Here is a 19,902-nt window from a genome sequence, read left to right as displayed (position 1 = left end):
TTAAAACAGCAAGTCCGCATATTGAGTGGTTTACTGGTATTGGCTATTTTAGTTCCTGTAGGTCTTTAGTTCTGGATTCTTCCACGTCAGGATAAGAAGTTACTGCTTTAACTATGGGCCAATGTAGTCATTGTGGTCACTGGTTCTTCTGTATCTCTGTGCAGTTTGAGATACAATTCTTTCCTAAGAAATAATCTTGGAGTCCTAGGAGAACAGTGTCTGCTTGTGACTCTCATAATCCACCCTGAAGTGACCTCTCAGTCATTGACCGCATGTTGGTTTCTCTAGACTTGACAATTACTAAAAGTCACTTTTCTAGACCACATGATAAGCCCTGCAAGGTAAAAAATTGTCTTATTCAATATATTCCTTGCTTATTATAGGTGGTAGTAAACATTGTTTTGATCAGTGAAAATATACTGGAGTCCCTTTGCAAAACTAACTTTTCTAATATGACTGTAATATGGATAACTAAATAGTCTGAAGGGTGTCAGTTGACATATGTCTGAGAATCACACAGTTTATATTTATTTCTTCTAAAAAATGGGATACATGTGCAGAATATGCAGGTTTGTTACCTAAGTATACATTTGCCATGGTGTTTTGCTGCACCTATTGACCCGTTCTCTAAGTTCCCTCCCCTCACCTCTCCACCCCTCAACAGGCTCTGGTGTGTGCTGTCTTCCTCTCTGTGTCCAGAGAATCATACAGTTTTAAAGCTTAGAGTAATTTTGAAATAGAAAAAGAATGCAATGATTTATAAAATTTGATTTCAAAAGTTTGGATTTTTGTGCTAAGAAGTAATTAGTTTGGTTTATATTTGAATTCACTTTGCTTTATTCATGCTGGGTGGCCTTTTCTTCCATTAACCAATGGTTTTATATAATTTTTAGGTCATATTTAGTAGTTTTTCTACCCACATCTCCCTTCTTCCATTGTTATACAAAAATAGAAGTATTTTATCACATATTAATAAATATTAGCCAGATGCTGATGGTGCTTTTAAAATGTAATTATTTAATTCTGAGACTCTGGGAGAGGGGGCTTGAATCTGTGCTTTGGGTGTTCTTCTCAGATGCGGTGCTTTTAAACAAAAAGTGTAATTATTTAATTCTGAGACTCAGAGAAGGCTTGGATTTATGCATTCAGTGTTACTCTCAGATGCAGAGATGTAAATGCCATTTTTCTGTTCTGTTTTCAGGTCACATGTGCCAATTTAACGAACGGTGGAAAGTCAGAACTTCTGAAATCAGGAAGCAGCAAATCCACACTAAAGCATATATGGACAGAAAGCGGCAAAGACTTGTCTATCAGTCGACTCTTGTCACAGACTTTTCGTGGCAAAGAGAATGATACAGATTTGGACCTGAGATATGACACCCCAGAACCTTATTCTGAGCAAGACCTCTGGGACTGGCTGAGGAACTCCACAGACCTTCAAGAGCCTCGACCCAGGGCCAAGAGAAGGCCCATTGTTAAAACGGGCAAGTTTAAGAAAATGTTTGGATGGGGTGATTTTCATTCCAACATCAAAACAGTGAAGCTGAATCTGTTGATAACTGGGAAAATTGTAGATCACGGCAATGGAACATTTAGTGTTTATTTCAGGCATAATTCAACTGGTCAAGGGAATGTATCTGTCAGCTTGGTACCCCCTACAAAAATCGTGGAATTTGACTTGGCACAACAAACTGTGATTGATGCCAAAGATTCCAAGTCTTTCAATTGTCGCATTGAATATGAAAAGGTTGACAAGGCTACCAAGAACACACTCTGCAACTATGACCCTTCAAAAACCTGTTACCAGGAGCAGACCCAAAGTCATGTATCCTGGCTCTGCTCCAAGCCCTTTAAGGTGATCTGTATTTACATTTCCTTTTATAGTACAGATTATAAACTGGTACAGAAAGTGTGCCCTGACTACAACTACCACAGTGACACACCTTACTTTCCCTCGGGATGAAGGTGAACATGGGGGTGAGACTAAAGCCTGAGGAATTAAAGGTCATATGACAGGGCTGATACCTCAAAGAAGAAGGTCACATCTGTTGCCTGGAATGTGTCTACACTGCTGCTCTTGTCAACTGGCTGCAAATACACTAGTGGAAAACAATCTGATGTAATTTCTGCCCAGTCAGCTTCATCCCTCAGTATAATTGTAAATCATCACAGGTTTTGAAGTCACACCTGAAGACATGCTCTCACATATAGAGGTACACAAACACACTGTCATGCACATTTCAGCTTGCATCTGTCGTGATTCCTGTTGAGAGGGCTTTCATTGTCTGACTCATAATGGTTCAGGGATCAACTATCATCAAACAGAAGTATTAACTAGACGGAGAATGTTTCTAACACTCGCTGTTATGGAAATCTCTTTTAAAGTCTTGAGTACATGCTAATCAATAATCCCCACTCATGCATTCCTACTGCTTGGAGTAGCTGTACTGGTAAATACTATTGTAGGAGTATCTGCTTGTTAAAATGGAAAAATGTGTCTTTAGAGCTCAGTATTCTTTATTTTACAAACACAACAAAATGTAGTAACTTTTTTCCAGCATACAGTAGGCACATTCAGGGTGGTCCAAGATGGCTCTTTTTTCTATGAAAGGGGCCTGTTCTCAGTAAAGATGAGCAAACATTTGGAATTTACATGTGGGCAGACATTGGTATAACAACTTTCATCACCAATCATTGGACTTTTGTGAAGTTGAGACCAGCTAAAGCTGCTTAAAATAAGTTCTGATCATTATATAAGAAGGGAAATGCCTGGCAGACACCATGTAAGTTATAAGTGTCTGTCTTATCTTTACTACACATATTGTAACAAATTCAATATCCTAGTCTTCATTTGTATGAATGGTTTGTATTGTACATAGTTTAACCAAGTGTTATTTGAGCTGCTTATTAATATTAACTTGTACTTGTCTCTCTGCTTGTTATTGGTTAAGAAAAAAGGATATGAGGAATTCATTTTATCGATGTAGCTGTGAACTCCATTAAAAAGACAAACAATGTACAGAGCATTTATTCAGATCAAGTATTGTTGAAAGCTATACATATACAACATTACAGTCTGTCTGTATTTAGATATTTTATTTCTGGACAAAATGAAATGTACATAAAAATAAAACACTTAAAGTTGAGTTTCAATATGTACTTGTGTAAGATGGTGATTTAAATGGTTCTGACAAGAAGAATGTGCTGGAATACGGTCATGGCTTTGCATCTCTAAATTTGTACAGAACTAGCTAAACTGCTGTTAGTTGCCTAGTCAAAACAACTTAAGAGTTTCAATCTGAAGCCTGGGGAATTTGTGGCATATAGAATCGCACACATTTTTGGTTTACTGTCATGCTATTCAAGAATACCAAAAATCAATGAACATAAGGATATAATTGAGGTCTCCTAAATTAATTATATGTAGTTGAATTATTTCCTGACCAGTCTTTATTTAGCAGAAGAAAAGAAGTGAAGGCATTCTTTTTGCTTTAAAAGAGTCAAGATGCCTGAAGATTGTGGCTGAATTTTCCTGATTATACTGTAATGACTCAACTCAACTGAAGAAATTGTGATAACATTGGAGGGCTTCAATGCTCAATTTACCTATAGCAGATTGGAGATATATATAGCATTGTTTATGGACATTAACTTTATTTTCAAAAATAATTGCTGTACACAATCTCAGCAAAATAACCAGATGAAGAAATATGTGAGGTGACCAATTTCTAAAGCCACAAGTTGGGAATCGGAACTTGAAGTGTTTCAGAAGTTAACAAAAGATGTCAAATTAAGAACACAAATTCATTATCTTCCCCTCATGGTACTTAGAAATAAGTCCGTTTTCATACAGAAAATAATAGAAGTACAGCAAGAGAAACAAAACCACAGAGTTCTAAAGTGAGAACTCAATGGCCAATTTGATTAACGAGAGTCAACTGCAAATTGAACACCCATTACTCTGTTAAATGTCCATTTCTTGAAATGCTGCAAAATATCTAGATGACCATTTATATCAATATATTAATTTACCATGGAATTTAGAAGCTACTGTCAGAACAGTGTCTCTGGCACAACAGGCAATAAGAGCTTAATGAGTCCTGGCTGCTGAACATACTTGTCATAGATAAATCTTGTCATTCTGGAGTTTATTTATCAAAAGTCATCACTTAGGAATTAGTTGGCTCTTAGCAAACATGAGAGTAAGTGAGAAAGGAAAAAAATATATATTTTTAAAGGATCATTTGATTAGTGGACCATGACTCGCATTGTATGGTCTGATCTGTCATTTTGTAATCCAAAATTCAAAGTGAGATAAAAATGTGCTTCAGTCTCCAACCCTCTATATTGCATTCTAACCTCCCAATGAAATGTAGCTTATACAGTTTTATAAACACAGAGCACAGTTAACTAACAGTCATAGACTGAAATGTTTTACTGATATTTTCTTTAGAAGAAAAACAACAAGAAAAGATGTAGCAAACTTCCAACAAGCATTTTTATTTAAAAAAAATCCAAACCTTCAGGACCCTTATTCTGGGCTGGTAGACACTCATCCGGAACTTTTATATCAACAACACCTCTATCTGTAATAGAGAAAAATTATTATGATATAGAACTTTGATTCAAAGAAATGTATTTGCACCCATTATATTCTTCCTTTCTTAGACACAGAAATGTGAAGGAAGATGATCAATATCAAGATCAAAGGCTCAGACGAAAACTGTTAGATCCACTTGTTTAAACACACTGGTTAAGTTTTAACTGTGTTAGAAAATGCTTTTGTTATTTGGAAAAAAAAAAAAACTTTAAGCAACACTAAGAAAATAACATTCTCTAGAATCTTAAATGTTATTTCATGCCTTTGTTGAAGTACAGAAAAAAAACCTTCCAGGTGGAAATGGTTAGTATCTGATGCAAACCATGGGTTTGTCATCTCCTATTGTTCATTTCAAAAACAATTTAGTAAAATCAAAATTATTATAAAGTAATGATTGTTGTAGCTTCTTGCCTCATGGAAGAAAAATGATACAAATTACTGGTTTATCTATTTATGAAACAAAAACAATGAATTGTCATGTTATGTTCTCAGCTGGGCATGGGAGAATTTCTCTGAACAGGTGGAAGGGCATCCCTGGCATGCAGTAAAGTTCTGGAAGTGATCACTTTGCAAGTATTTGAGATACTTGTTAAATTTAAAAGTGTGGACTGGAAATCTTCAGGTTCCTACATTTCAGCAATAAATTGTAAGCCATATTTTTGCACAGAATAGATTAAAAAATCATGAGAAGCCTGAGAAAGTGTTTTCTTTTCACTTTTTTTCCCACTGCTTTATATGTAAGAAGCAGCCTAACCAATAAACAGCTCTTTGGAATAGCAATATCCATCTCCACCATCAGCTTTGAATGCCCAGTTTTAGCCTGAAACAAATTCTAATGGCTGTATTTAAAAACCATTGGAAGACTCGGTTGATCTACCAGTTTTAGACCTTTATTTACCTGTTCAACTGTCAATCTATTTATTTTACATTTATTTCATTTACATTTTTCAAATAAAATGCAAGTTAGTATATGGATTCAAAAATTGAAAAATAATTTGCATAAAAATGATGACCATTTATCGAATCTCTAGATGACAAAAATTGAGTATAGGCTGAATCAAATCCTGAAAAACTTACTGCAAGGTCTGGGTTTTCTCAGGAGTCCCATGCATGTGAAAGAATAATTGCGGGGGTTGGGTACATAAGACAAACAGTCTAAAATTGCAGTGTATCATTAAGTTTTATATGCAGTGATATCGAATATTTTGCTTAACAAATTTATAATTTGTTTACTAGGATGGGAAAGACAGAAACCTCCTAATAAAAGCTTTACTTAGGATTTGCTCCGTGAGCAAGGTCTAGAGAAACAGCCTTAAGTTAGGGGAGTACTAGTGCCAAGCAGCTAGCCAGGTGTCCAAAAGTACTTTTATAATTCTGCATCAGTGATAACATGCCTTTTATCACTGATGGTTTGCAAGATCACTGTAAAGCTCCCAGATGTGATGACTGTGGAAGGCTTAGAGACTTTATTGGTAGCTGGAGTAGCTGTTGCCATCAGAGGCCAGGTGTTGTTACCCAAAATTCCAGCTACCAAATTAGACATACAGCTCTGTTCACATGCTCACCAAAAAGTCTCTGGCTTTTTATTTCCTAATCTTAGAGTTCAAAGGGACAAATAGAATGCAATTCTTCTACTCAAACACAAGAGTAAACTTGGCCCTTGTTATTGTGATAATTTAAAGAAATAATGTAAGAAGTTGTTAGAATTCAGCTATTGCTGAATAAATGCTTCTTTTTTTTTTTTTTTTTTTTTTTTTGAGATGGAGTCTTGCTCTGTCTCCCAGCATGGGGTGCAGTGGCGTGATACCGGCTCACTGCAACCTCCGCCTCCCAGGTTCAAGTGATTCTTCTGCCTCAGCCTCCCAAGTAACTGGGATTACAGGCATGCACCACCACATCTGGCTAATTTTTGTATTTTTAGCAGACATGGGGTTTTACCATCTTGGCTAGGCTGGTCTTGAACTCCTGACCTCATGATCCACCTGCCTTGGCCTCCCAAAATAGGTATTTTTTTAAATAAAACATCTACCATTGTGTCTATTACTGCTAAAATTTACCATGTCAATTTTCTGAAGTCCAGTTTTATTACCAAAATCAATTTGTTTTGCATTTCATAGCAATTTTTGATAGAAAGCATGGCCAAATGACATTGCCTAAGCAGGTTAAAAATATTTCACAAGCTTTGTAAGAGAGGTAAACAATTGCTATTCTCTTTTACTAACCCCCTTACCCAAAAGAGAAAGGCGACAAGTCCATGATAATGACTAATATTTGTTGAACACATAAGGGTGGACCATTTACTGTGCTAATCTGTTTCTACCTATTCCCTCACTTAAGCATCATGACTCTGTAAGGAAGATGCTCTCATACCTGTATTACAAGAGGAGACTGATGCTTAGAAACATGAAGTAACCTGTCTGAAGTAGCACAGCTCTTAAGTGATAAATCAAGGAGTCAAAACCCACCTCTAGACTCCAGACACTGACTTTTTAAACTGTTACTCCTCTTTGTTACTCTATTTTCAAATCGAATTGAAGACACTTCTACACAAAATTAGCACATTTAATGTAAACATAGCATGGTATCATTATATCGAAAAGAGATGAATAATTCATTTAACTCATTTATTTTTCTTCAGCTTTTCGCTATTTCTCTTATTTGCTCACATTCCCCTCATAATCCTGTGGCAAATTCCAACCCTGGTGGCTCTCAGGCAGAAACCAGCTATGCAATGTAGTTGCCTCTGCTAATACACTGCTGTGGTAGCTAGCATTGTTCTCCAAAATACCTTTTATAAAATCGTTTTTGATTTAGGGCCAGAGTTGTTTCTGAGCTTGATACATATGAAAGTTGCAGGTCAGGGATAAATGGAGCTATAATGTAATTCAGAATTACCCAAGATTCCTTCACAGGAATCTCATTTCAGGGAAATACTACTGCATGCTTAGGAAACTTTCAGCAACGTGACTTAAGTTGTCCTCAAAAATGACTCAGGTAATTTTAATGTGGCTTTTTTTCAACTTTTTAAATTTCGTATCATAGTGAGTCTTTCTGCCCTTCCGCGACAGGCTTTGAATTGGGTATTCTCACAGAGTCGAAACAAAAACACATGAGGGTATTTTCTGTAAAAAGCTTAAGTGAGTTGAGGATCCTTGAAAAGGTTGTTCAAATCCTCTCTTCTGATATGTTTCATTTTCCTTGCTTTCAAGGTTTTATTCTTACACACACACACACACACACACACACCCCAAAAATGGTAGCAACTTGTTTACTGTCTCAAGTTTCTTAGAAACCCAGCTCTATACAAAAAACAGGAATTGGAATACACTGAATGCTTTTGGCTGCTGTGCCCTGGTACTCTGATTGTGACAGTGATACTTATAGTCACTTACTTTTTTTTAAGTTACTCATGTTTTGCTCATGTATAAAATTAACATTCTTTAAGAGAACCGTAAGTGTGAAGGCAACTTATACTCCATTATGTTAAGTAGAATCATGTTCAAATTCTAGCATGTTATAAATAATCCATGAACACAATGTATGAACTTTCTGTTATTAACTGAACCTGGTCACCTTTTCATTTTTCTCCCAATTTTAGAAAAAAGTGAATGTTATTAAAATGACACGCGGTCAGGTCTAAACTCTCTATAAATTACACTCTCTATAAATTTTCACTCTCTATAAATTACAAAACACTACAAGTTTAGTTGAGCTTAAAATGATCTTCGATTTCTTTGGTTCACAGGATTTTTGTTTGTTTTCATCAGGTTTTTGTGAGGTATTATTCATGCAGTTACTTTTATTGGCGCCTTTTGCAGTATGTGCCCCCTAAATCCCCATACACACATTTACCTATTTGTACCGTGTGGGCTTCCCTCAACTTCGGCAACTACAGCTTTCCACATTCAGGCCTTTGCTATAGCAGAGCCAAAAAACAAATAAGAACATTGGAAATTCTTGGCAAATTTATTTCGAAAATTTGGCAGAGCTAATGATCTTGACATAAAAAGTTTTTCTGTTTATTGCTTTGTTTTCTTTCCACTTGAATTATGTATATCAAAAGGAATGCCTTGAAGCACAAGGATATAAATTCTACATCATATCTAGTAGAGTTTCTTGGAAAAAGTTAAGGTCATGCAAAGCCAGTTCCTCCTCACTCATTCCACCAACTCAAAATAGGTGTTCTGTATTCACACCGTGAAGAAAAGGAATTCACTAGTTGGAGGCAAGATTATAAATGCTGGGGTGGCCCTGGGAAAGAGCCTTGACCTCTTGGGGCTTTGGGATCTGACACCAGGGGTATACTTCCTCCCGGAATGGAATATGGGGAAACAGCAAGTCTTGCAGCAGAGTTGAGATGGGTGTATGGAGTAGCTAGGCCATTGGGAAAGGAGTGTCAAAAGTCTCATAAGAGCAGCAGGAAGTTTTCTGTTGTAGCAGAGTGGCATAAACTTGATGGAGCCCAGAGTACCAAAGAGGCCTTGAGATTGGAACAACAAGTATTTAGGAGCCATCTACCAGACCTGACTGCTGCTGACTAGATGGGATGTGAGTTTCTGGGAGGCCAGTGTGGGCTCATAGTGATTGATAATTGGGTGCTAGCTTCTGCCAACACCATGGCATTATATATGCCCTGTGAAAGTTGTATGCAACCTTTGGAACAGGTTCGAATAATCCCTAGATAGATTGAAAATGACTTCGATTGGCTGAAATTTTGTGTGTTCTACATCTGATAGAATTTGGGTTTAAGACAAAAAGTTAAGCTACAGAAAGGTAAAATTACTTTTTCTACAGTTGATTATGTGACTAATTAACATCAACTAGATGTCATTTTATTCATTTGATGGAATTTGATGGTATATATTTTGGAAAAAGTAGAATGGTAGCACACTGTGAAACAGGTTTTAATATAGAGACACCTATATTGAAGGACAAGGTAGTCTATTAAAATGTAGAGAGGATTTTGCAACCTTTATGATGCTTCCCATCCAATAGAAATTCAACATTTTAATATTGGCTTAAATAATTTTCATAAATAATGGTTTTAGATTCAAAGGACAATTACAGAAGCATGAAGGAGATGGGTTGAGTGTAAATATGTTTGCAAATCACACCTTCAACATTCTTTCCCCCTTCCCCTTCTGGAATGGAATATTTATACTTTGTGGATAAGTGTAGAACTTAGTTTCAAATGCTGACATACTGAAAGAAACAGACGTTTTAGGAAATCTTACACACCTGTGCTATGGAGATGCATTTCACTGGGAATAGGACTCAACCTAACTCATCAGATACACATCTAACACTCTTCTGTCATACCAAATTATACTTTGTCTACTCTCTCTGAGAGGTCCTACTTGTATAATTGTAAAATCATGTTTCTATATTAGGGTCATTGTCTATACATATGTCCCAAATTCCTAAATTTCCACAGACATAGTAAAATTTCCATTGTCTGGTAAATTTCTATTGCCTGGTAAATTTTGTTTTCTTTGGATCACAGGATTTTTGTTTTGTTTTCTTCAGGTATTTATGAGGTTTTCCTCACAAATATACCTTGCCATAGTAAATTTCCATTTCTTGGGTCTCTGAAATAGGACGTGAAGGAGGCCAAGAAGGAGACAGAACTAAGCCATTTGTGTAACTTTCTATCTTAGCATTCATGTATTCATTTGACATATTTACTGAATGTCTACATGTGTCATGTGCCAGTTTAGGTACTATGTATACAGTAGTGAACAATATAGACAAAGTCCCTGCCTGACTTAATGGAGCTTAGAATCCAGTAAGACAAGACAGCAGTCACTAAATAAACACTTAGTACATCTGGTGGTAGTGAGTGTCATGAAGACAAAAGAGAGGTATGATGTAGGGGTTTATTAGTTTCTTTTTAATCGATGGTTTGGAAAGGTGGCTTTTCTATTCCATGGTAACATTTGAAGGAAGTGAGGGAGCTAGTCATAAGGATATCTAGTACAAAAGCATTCCAAAAAACAGAGCATAGCAATTCTAAGTGTCTGAGACAGGGACTCACTTGATGTGGTTTTGCTGAAAGGCAAAAGGACCAGAGTAGCTGGAGCAGAGTGAACACTGGAGAGAATCTTAGAAAATTAGCTAAGAAAAGGAGCAGAATGTTGGCTTTACTTATAAATGTAAAATAAATCTTCAGAATTAGTGCTATTACTTGCCTTACCTTTATGGACCACTCTGCACTGTGGAAAATGGATTGTAAGTGGAAAGGGTGGCTGCAGTGAGGCAAGATGTGAAGCTAGCATAATAACACAGAGGAGAGATCATGAGGGCTTATATTTAGACCACTGTGGTAGCAGTGTGGGTGAGGAATGATTAGATTCTCCATATAGGACAAAAGTGGAGCCTAGGATTTACTGGCTGAATTGGTTATGATGTGTGAAAGAGCGAGTTAATGATGCCTTATTTATTTTTTATATTCAGGTTACAAATAAAGATAGATGCTTTATAAAAGCAAACATTCGAAAATCTGCTTTGACATTAGTAGAAAGTTACAGATGTGCATGCTCCCTCTGATCTCCATTCTATTACACTTGATCTGTCTCTTTGGAATCCATAGAAGGGAAAAAATAATTTTATATTTTGAATACTCTATATCTTCTTTGGGACCATTCTGACAGTCACTTAATTGCTCTTAGAAGCTTTATGAGATTTACACAGTTATTTTCTTTTGATGCCACTATTTAAAAATATATGAAGAACTCATTCAACAAGTGTAAAACTTGCTTTATATTGATCCATTGTTGAAAATTTGAGAGAAAATTTACTATTAAGTAAATTGAAAGGGACAAGTAAATAAAAAAATAGAACATGTAAATTTATGTTCCATTTTAAACCATCATTTCTTATTCATATCTAAGTAGATCTACATATAACCTGCCAATAGGGCAGAGGTTCTGAATTTGACTTTTATGGAGACCATGAAACTCCCCAAATTGTGCATATATTCCTTTTTCCTGGAAGAGACATTCTATTTTCCAACATATTTATGAAAGAGTTTTTAAAAGTAAAAAATGTTAAGAACAACTGAATGGTTAAGGAAATAGAAAATGGTTGTTGGGACTGAAGCTACTCGCTAATTAGCTAAATTAATAAAGGAAAATTTTGAAAGATTTTTGGAAGATTACTTAAAAAGTATTATTTTATACTTAACCATCTGCAATTTAAAAAATTATTTTTGAGGTGGCTGGATGGTTATAATTTTTGTATATTTTTAAACTTCTGAATAAAAGTTCAATGAACAAAACAATAATTAATTTAAACTTAAAATATTACATCATCCTAAAGTGTCTGGAAACATACTTGGGGCATACCTTAAAATCAGGTGTTGTCACCACAATTACTTGTTAATCTACAAAACCTTTTCAAAATCTGTGAGCACTAACATTGGTCTTGTACTCAGGTTTCCCTGAAATGTGCAATTAAACTGAAAACCAGGAAAGAAGCTACAAATCGTACAATGGAAAGGCTATAATAATCTGTTTGTCTAGAAAAAATTGATTATGTAATTGGGCATGCCATTGTACACTGGCTAATACATTTAATTCATATTGATGTACTTTAGTGGGACAATTGATTCAAAAGTATTTTGCTTGAAGATTAAATATGTAGAACTGATATTTACTTAGAAATGTAAATATATGTGGTGGTTGAATAGTCTGCTATAGCCATCAGTTGATGCTGACTCTCCTCATACTATTGTTTAAAAACAAAACAAAATAATAACAAGTTTAATTGTTTCATTTCATATGTGGAAATTGATATTAATATTTATAGGCCTCTGGGATAGCATTTAGTATTCTGTTGTAGAATAATAGTTTGGTAGTTATAACAGTTAAGTGTCTTAAATACTATATGTATCCTTTAATATATTTCTGCAAATAAGGGATCCTCGGGATGATGTAGTTATCAATGCTAAATAAAGACTACTGCAGGAATTAATAATTGAAACACTTATTAACTGTATTTGTATCTTTTTTTAAAAAATGATGTGTATTTAATTTGATGATAACATTCAATGATATTGACTATTTCCGGCATATTTGAATGGCATAAACCTGACTTTCAAATTTGTGGTCAGCTCATTTTGACTTACATCTTTCTAGTTGTAAAAGGTGTGTTAGTCTTGAAAACAAAATGAGAATAAATGTATAATGGATACAAAGTTGTCTTTAGCTCTAATATTTATATACCTAAAATTCCTGAGTTAGCAACGAACTTTAAGTTATCGAGTGTTCTTTTCCGGCACTGCTGTAGCAGACACTGACACTGTCCGTCTATGTCACTACTTTCCTCATCACTGCAGTCCACGTTAGCTCAATTTCCAACTGCCAGCACATGGATTTCTTTTCCTGAAGGCTTTCTTTATCCACTGGAGCCTGCTCTGCTAACTGTACAGCAGGACAGAAGTGCTCAGGAAATAATGCTCTTTGGTACCCAAGAACAGGCTTCTACGAGTTACCAGAGAAGTCCTCATCCAATGATCTCAAGAGGGATACCTTTCATGTGTGTATTGTATACGGATTCATCAAACCCCACAGTAGTAACTTGCTTGATGGAACACACTTTACTAAACTACTTTTTTCTGCTTCAAATATTCACTTCCTTACTTATTCATTATTGATGCCTCATATAATCACCTTTAATATAAATTACTTTCATTCAAATCTTTGTCTCAGGAAACACTTTTAGGGGAATGGACACTAAGATATATATAGATTGAAAAAAATTTATTTGATCATTATATTTGCATTCAATCACAAATATAAAATGACATCTTTTGTGAATGTGGATTTTAAAAATCACATTTATTGAGGTATAATTTACACACAGTAAAGTACATTTTAGTTGTACAGTTCAATAAATTTGATACAACTATGTAATTTCCTCCATTATAATCAAGATATGGAACATCTCTAAAACATTTCCTCATGCCCCTTTGTAGTCAACCCCCATGACCCCCAACATGTCCTTCCTCACTATCGATTAAGTTTCTTATTCTAGAATTTTATATAGAAGGAATCATAGAGTATATACTCTTTCTGTCTGGCTTCGTTAACTCTGCATTATGTTTTTGAGATTCATTCATTACGTTTTTTTATGAATCAATAGGTTTTACTTATTGCTAAGTAGTATTCCATTGCATAGAAATGCTACAATTTGTGTATACATTTGTTTGTTGATGGACATTTGGGTTGCTTCCCACTTTTGGCTATTATGAATAAAACTGCTTTGAATGTTTGTGAACAAGCCTTTGTGTGGACCTATGTTTCATTTCTTTTGGGTAAATACCTAAGAAGGGAATTCTGGGTTGTATAATAAGGGTATGTTTACTTGTAAGAAATATTTTACTGCTTTACAAAGTGGTTTTATACATTTTATATTCCCACCAATGGTCTATGTGAGCTACAGTTGCCCCAGGGCTTTCCCAACAATAGGTACTATCAATCTTTAAAAATCTTAGCCATTCTAGTGTGTATGCAATAGTGTCTCATTGTGATTTTAATTTGTATTTTACTCATGATGGGTGAAGCTAGGTATCTTTCAGATGTTTATTGGCAATTTATAGATTTTCCATTTGTGAAATGTCTGTTAAACTCAATAATTTTAAAATTATAAATTAACATTTTAAAATTATTGAGTTGTAGATGTTCTTCATATATTCTGGATAACAGTCCCTTGTCAGATATATGTATTAAAAATAATTTCTTTTAGTCTTAACTTGTCTCTTTATTAATAGTGTTTTTTGAAGAACAGAGTGCAATTTGTCATTATTTAAATAATTAGTTCTCTCTTGATGTCCTATCTAAGGAATCTTTGCCTACTCTTAATTTTTTTCCCAGAAATTTTAGAGTTCTAGATTCTTTGTTTTGGTCTATGATGTATTTAAAGGTAGGTTTTGTGTGAGGTGTGAGGTTTTTACAAATGAACATAGTTTTTGCCAGCAACATTTGTTGACGAGACTGTCTTTTCCTCACTGAATTATACTGACAACATTGTAAAAAAAATGATTAAACATATATATGGCATCTACTTTTGCACACTACTTGGTTCCATTGATTTCTATCTATACATTTTGATATGTTGTGATTTCATTTTTCTTCATTTCAGTATATTTTCCAAGTTTCATTGTGATATTTTTGACTCATCATATCTTTAGAAATATGTTAATTTCCTAATATTTGTAGATTTTTCAGATGTGGTTGTGTTATTGATATTTAATCTTATTGTGGTTAACGAATATACTCTAGGTGATTTCAGTCTCTCTAGATTTACTGAGATTTTATGGGCTAGCATATGGTCTGTTTATTTTAGTGGGTGGCTTGTTTATACACCCTTGAGAAGAATGTGTGTTCTGCTGTTTGTTATAGTGTAATGTAATGTCAATTATGTTAAGTTGGCTAACAATTCTATAGCCTTATGAATTTTGTGTATATTTAATTTTTTATTACCAAAAGAAGAATATCAATGTCTGAAATTATCCACATTAGTTTTATCTATTTCTTCCCTCAATTCTGAGCACTTTTTGCTTTGTGTACTTTGAAACTTTATTGTGGGCATATACACAAATCAGAGGTTACATCCTCTTGACAAATTAAGACTTTTTGTTATGAAATGTTCTTCTTTATTCTTGGTAATATTCCTCAATCTTAAGTACGTCATTTAAAAATGTTATATAGCCAGTTCATCTTTATTTGATTAGTGTTTTTATAGTGTACCTCAAAAAATCCTTTTACTATTTACCTACCCATGCCTTTATTTTTAGATTATGTTTCTTATAGACAGCATATAGTTGAGTATAGTGAACACCGTGCTCTGTCACTCATATGCTCCTTCAATAAAATACTTCTAGCCCAAGCTTTTGAGAATGCTGTCAGCAGATGGGTTTTAGCTTTCAGTTTCTTCATGAATTGCTTATGCTCCAGAGGGCTGCCTCATCACATCTTCCGAAATTACATTTCTGGCTCCAGTTGACGTATCAGAGAAGATAAGGCTAATCTGAGTTTTTTTGTTCATTGTGAAATACCCATTTAAAAAAAATCACCTTTACACTTCACCTTTATTCTGATGCTTCCATTAAATTATATAGAAAATCAAATAATTATATGTAAATGTTTAAGAATGTTAAGAGACATTTATGCTACTAAGTTTCCTTTTCTGTGTTAATCAATGAAATGTGGCCTTTGCCTGAGTTTCTAGTCCTTTGGAGCTAGAAATGGATGATGTATGTTAATCTAGAAAGGATCATATCTTTTATAAAATAAACCAATTGCAACTTCTTTTTAAAGGTTTGATTTAGATGAGACAGGATAAAAATCAAATGCCAGGACTGATAGGCAAAATGAGTTGGTATATTCTCATCAGTAGCCTCAATGACACATGCATTTATTTTATTCCTCTACCCTCTGCAAGTGTCCTACAGAAGTACTTACATAGCATACATGAGTGATCAGTTTCCAATTTGATAACTAAATGGAAATGGTAGAAACATTTATTGAATGCACATTAGGTCCCAATTACTATCCTAGGCACTTTACATATTCTCTATTTCAATCCTGGGGGTAAACCTGTGAGAGCTATAGATGCAATCGCTCATGTTTTACTGATGGTGAAACTGAAATTCATAGAGGTTAAGAGAGTATACATTGGGTCTGATTCCAAACTGGGTGCTCTTTTTATGCTTTCATTTTGGTCTTAATTTTTGGACATAATTAAACAGAAATTTTGGTACTAACTTTTTAGTAGTCTAGGAAATATGCTTATGTATCTTTGAGTATATATTTTATTTTTTGTTGGTAAAACTATATAAAGAAATTTAAGAACTCATTTATTTATATTTGAAGATGATATGAATATTTTATTTCAGATAATGTACATTAAATATTTAACTCTGATGACCTAGATATATTAACATTATACAGTAGCATTTGAACACTAACATTTAAAAATGCACTCACTTTTCAGTTATACCCTTACTTTGAATTATGGGGTCATGATTAAATATTTAAGCAAGAACTCAAAACAATGGCAGAGGTTTGACATAGCTACAGTTGTGATTTGAGGGTCCTTCTCTTCCTCAAGGTGACTATTCACTTCTAGCATCTGCCTATATATGTAGATGCCTAGATGCCTATAGTATAGGCATATAAGCATGGATTAGTGTTGATTAATTTTTTAGTATACTTAAAAAAATCTTTTTACCATTAACTTATTCAAACCTTTATGTGAGAAAAGAAATTTGCCTATTTGCAAGAAAAATAATGTGCACATAGCATATTTTTGACATTAGTAGGGCATAATGTGTGAAATAAATATAGACATCTTTAATGCTATGAAAACCAGGTAAACTATTATTTTTAGTAATTTTAAAATTTTAAGTGAATAAATTGCATAGGAAAATATATTTTAGAGAACATATTGATTTTCACATAAAACAACTAGTTTATGATACATGACAGATTTAACTGGCAAGCCTAATGCATGGTTATAATTTCTTCTTAATATTCCACTTTTCAACCACTGCTTAGTTTTACCCTACCCAAAATATATTTGTCTTTTTCTGCATGTTACTGATTTCTCACTCTTAGTATTAGAAGTATTTGAAGAGATCAAATAATATTTTAAATATTAGGCTCTTTATTGCAGTCATATATTTTTTTAAAAATTATGTAATAAGAAATTATTGAGCCCCTACAATGCTCTAGACATCATAATAGGTGCTGAGAACATCAAACTAATATTTTAAAAGAAATTCCACATTGTAGGAGGTAAAAAACAATTTCTGTATCATGATAAATATAATTATATTATACCATATCAACATGATATGATAAAGAAGATAAATTGCTTTGGTGGCCCAGTTGAAGAAATAAAATATCTTGCCTGTAGACAGAATGAAGTGCATTATGGTTTAGATGCTCCCTCTAGTTTAAATGCAAGTAATTTATTTGAAAGATAGGTAAGTAAGACTAGGAAAGACAGCCAATAAAAAGGGCTTTAATAATGGGAGGCAGCAGAGGTAATATTTACACATGGGATTGGACACAGAATAAAAATAAACTGATAATTCTCTGAAAGCCATAACATTAACTGGGAAACTTAAATAAAGGATCCAAGCTTGATTATAAGACGAAGAACAAATAATTTGGGGGGCCCAGACTGATGTCATTTCTTTTTTCTTTTTTTGAGACAGAGTATCACTCTGTTGCCCAGGCTGGAGTGCAGTGGCATGATCTCAGCTCACTGCAACCTCTGCCTCAGCCTATGAGTAGCTGGGATTACAGGAGTGTGCCACCAAGCCCGGCTTTTTTTTTTTTTTAAAGTAGAGATGGGGTGTCACCATCTTGGCCAGGCTGGTCTTGAACTCCTGACCTTGTGATCCACCCGCCTCAGCCTCCCAAAGTACTGGGATTGCAGGCGTAAGCTGCCACACCCAGACGACTGATGCTATTTCTATAGAGAAAAATGATTGTATGAGCTCTTTGCTGACATATATTTTTCACAATTTTCTTAATTAGTCCAAAGCACCTTGAACACCCAACTTGAAAATAGAAGATCAGTGTGAAGCTAACATTTTCCACTAAGTATATCTCACCAGTGGGCATGTTCTGTGAAGAAAATACATAGTTTTGAGTATTATTTTTTCCTTAGAATTTGACAAGAATTTGTAACACAGATTGTTGGAGTTGAAAAGTGAGCCCTCAATCATAGCAACATTCTTTTCTACCCATTCTACACAATGTGACAAATACAGAGTAAATTTGCAGGCCAAAATGCCAACTCTCTTATTGATAGAGACTCTGTACGAAGATGTAATTTATTGTAAGAGCTAAATGGGTCTGATATCCACACCCAAGAACTGTGCTGACTTACCCAATAGTTGGGGAAATATGCTTTTCATGTGGATCACCTTCCCATGGAAGATGGAGTAAGGTGAGAGGAATTTCTACTTTTGGGGGCCAGCTTGTTCTGGGTGGAGCTGAGTTTTACATGCACAGTTATTCTCCTCACATTTGTCAGATATACCACTGTGTTCCTGAGTGGCAGAGACAGTGAAGGAGTAGAGACAGGCAGAGAGTGTGTGTAGAACAGATTATCTGAGAACTGTCTGTTCATATCCTTTGCCCACTTTTCGATGGGGTTGTTTGTTTGTTTGTTTTGTAAATTTGTTTGAGTTCTTTGTAGGTTCTGTATATTAGCCCTTTGTCAGATGAGTAGATTGCAAAAATGTTCTCCCATTCTGTAGGTTGCCTGTTCACTCTGATGGTAGTTTCTTTTGCTGTGCAGAAGCTCTTTAGTTACATTAGATGCCATTTGTCAATTTTGGCTTTTGTTGCCGTTGCTTTTGGTGTTTTGGACATGAAGTCCTTGCCCATGCCTATGTACTGAATGGTACTCCCTAGGTTTTCCTCTAGGATTTTTATGGTATTAGGTCTAACATTTAAGTCTCTAATCCATCTTGAATTAATTTTCGTATAAGGAGTAAGGAAAGGATCCAGTTTCAGCTTTCTACTTATGGCTAGCCAATTTTCCCAGCACCATTTATTAAATAGGGAATCCTTTCCCCATTTCTTGTTTCTCTCAGGTTTGTCAAAGATCAGATGGCTGGTATTATTTCTGAGGACTCTGTTCTGTTCCATTGGTCTATATCTCTGTTTTGGTACCAGTACCATGCTGTTTTGGTTATTGTAGCCATGTAGTGTAGTTTGAAGTCAGGTAGTGTGATGCCTCCAGCTTTGTTCTTTTGACTTAGGATTGTCTTGGCAATGCGGGCTGTTTTTTGGTTCCATATGAACTTTAAAGCAGTTTTTTCCAATTCTGTGAAGAAACTCATTGGTAGCTTGATGGGGATGGCATTGAATCTATAAATAACCTTAGGCAGTATGGCCATTTTCACGATATTGATTCTTCCTATCCATGAGCATGGTATGTTCTTCCATTTGTTTGTGTCCTCTTTTCTTTCACTGAGCAGTGGTTTGTAGTTCTCCTTGAAGAGGTCCTTTACATCCCTTGTAAGTTGGATTCCTAGGTATTTCATTCTCTTTGAAGCAATTGTGAATGGAAGTTCATTCATGATTTGGCTCTGTGTTTGTCTGTTACTGGTGTATAAGAATGCTTGTGATTTTTGCACATTAATTTTGTATCCTGAGACTTTGCTGAAGTTTCTTATCAGCTTAAGGAGATTTTGGGCTGAGACAATGGGGTTTTCTAAACATACAATCATGTCATCTGCAAAGAGGGACAATTTGACTTCTTCTTTTCCTAACTGAATA

General features: G+C 34.8%; 1 protein-coding gene across 1 annotated transcript in view; it reads left to right on the top strand.

Moving 5' to 3' along the window:
- The window catches only part of NXPH1 (neurexophilin 1), a 325,523-nt gene extending 322,370 nt beyond the window's left edge, over positions 1-3,153 (top strand). The window contains exon 3 of the mRNA XM_015134016.3: positions 1,202-3,153. Coding sequence (XP_014989502.1) covers positions 1,202-1,963 — 762 coding nt within the window. The 3' untranslated portion in view covers positions 1,964-3,153. The remainder of the gene's footprint in view (positions 1-1,201) is intronic.
- Positions 3,154-19,902: the final 16,749 nt, after the last annotated feature.

The sequence above is a fragment of the Macaca mulatta genome, chromosome 3 (genome assembly GCF_049350105.2).
Source record: "Macaca mulatta isolate MMU2019108-1 chromosome 3, T2T-MMU8v2.0, whole genome shotgun sequence".
In the NCBI taxonomy this organism is placed as follows: Eukaryota; Metazoa; Chordata; class Mammalia; order Primates; family Cercopithecidae; genus Macaca; species Macaca mulatta.
The sequence above is the reverse complement of the archived record's forward strand: the minus strand, read 5'-3'. Positions and strand labels throughout refer to the sequence as shown.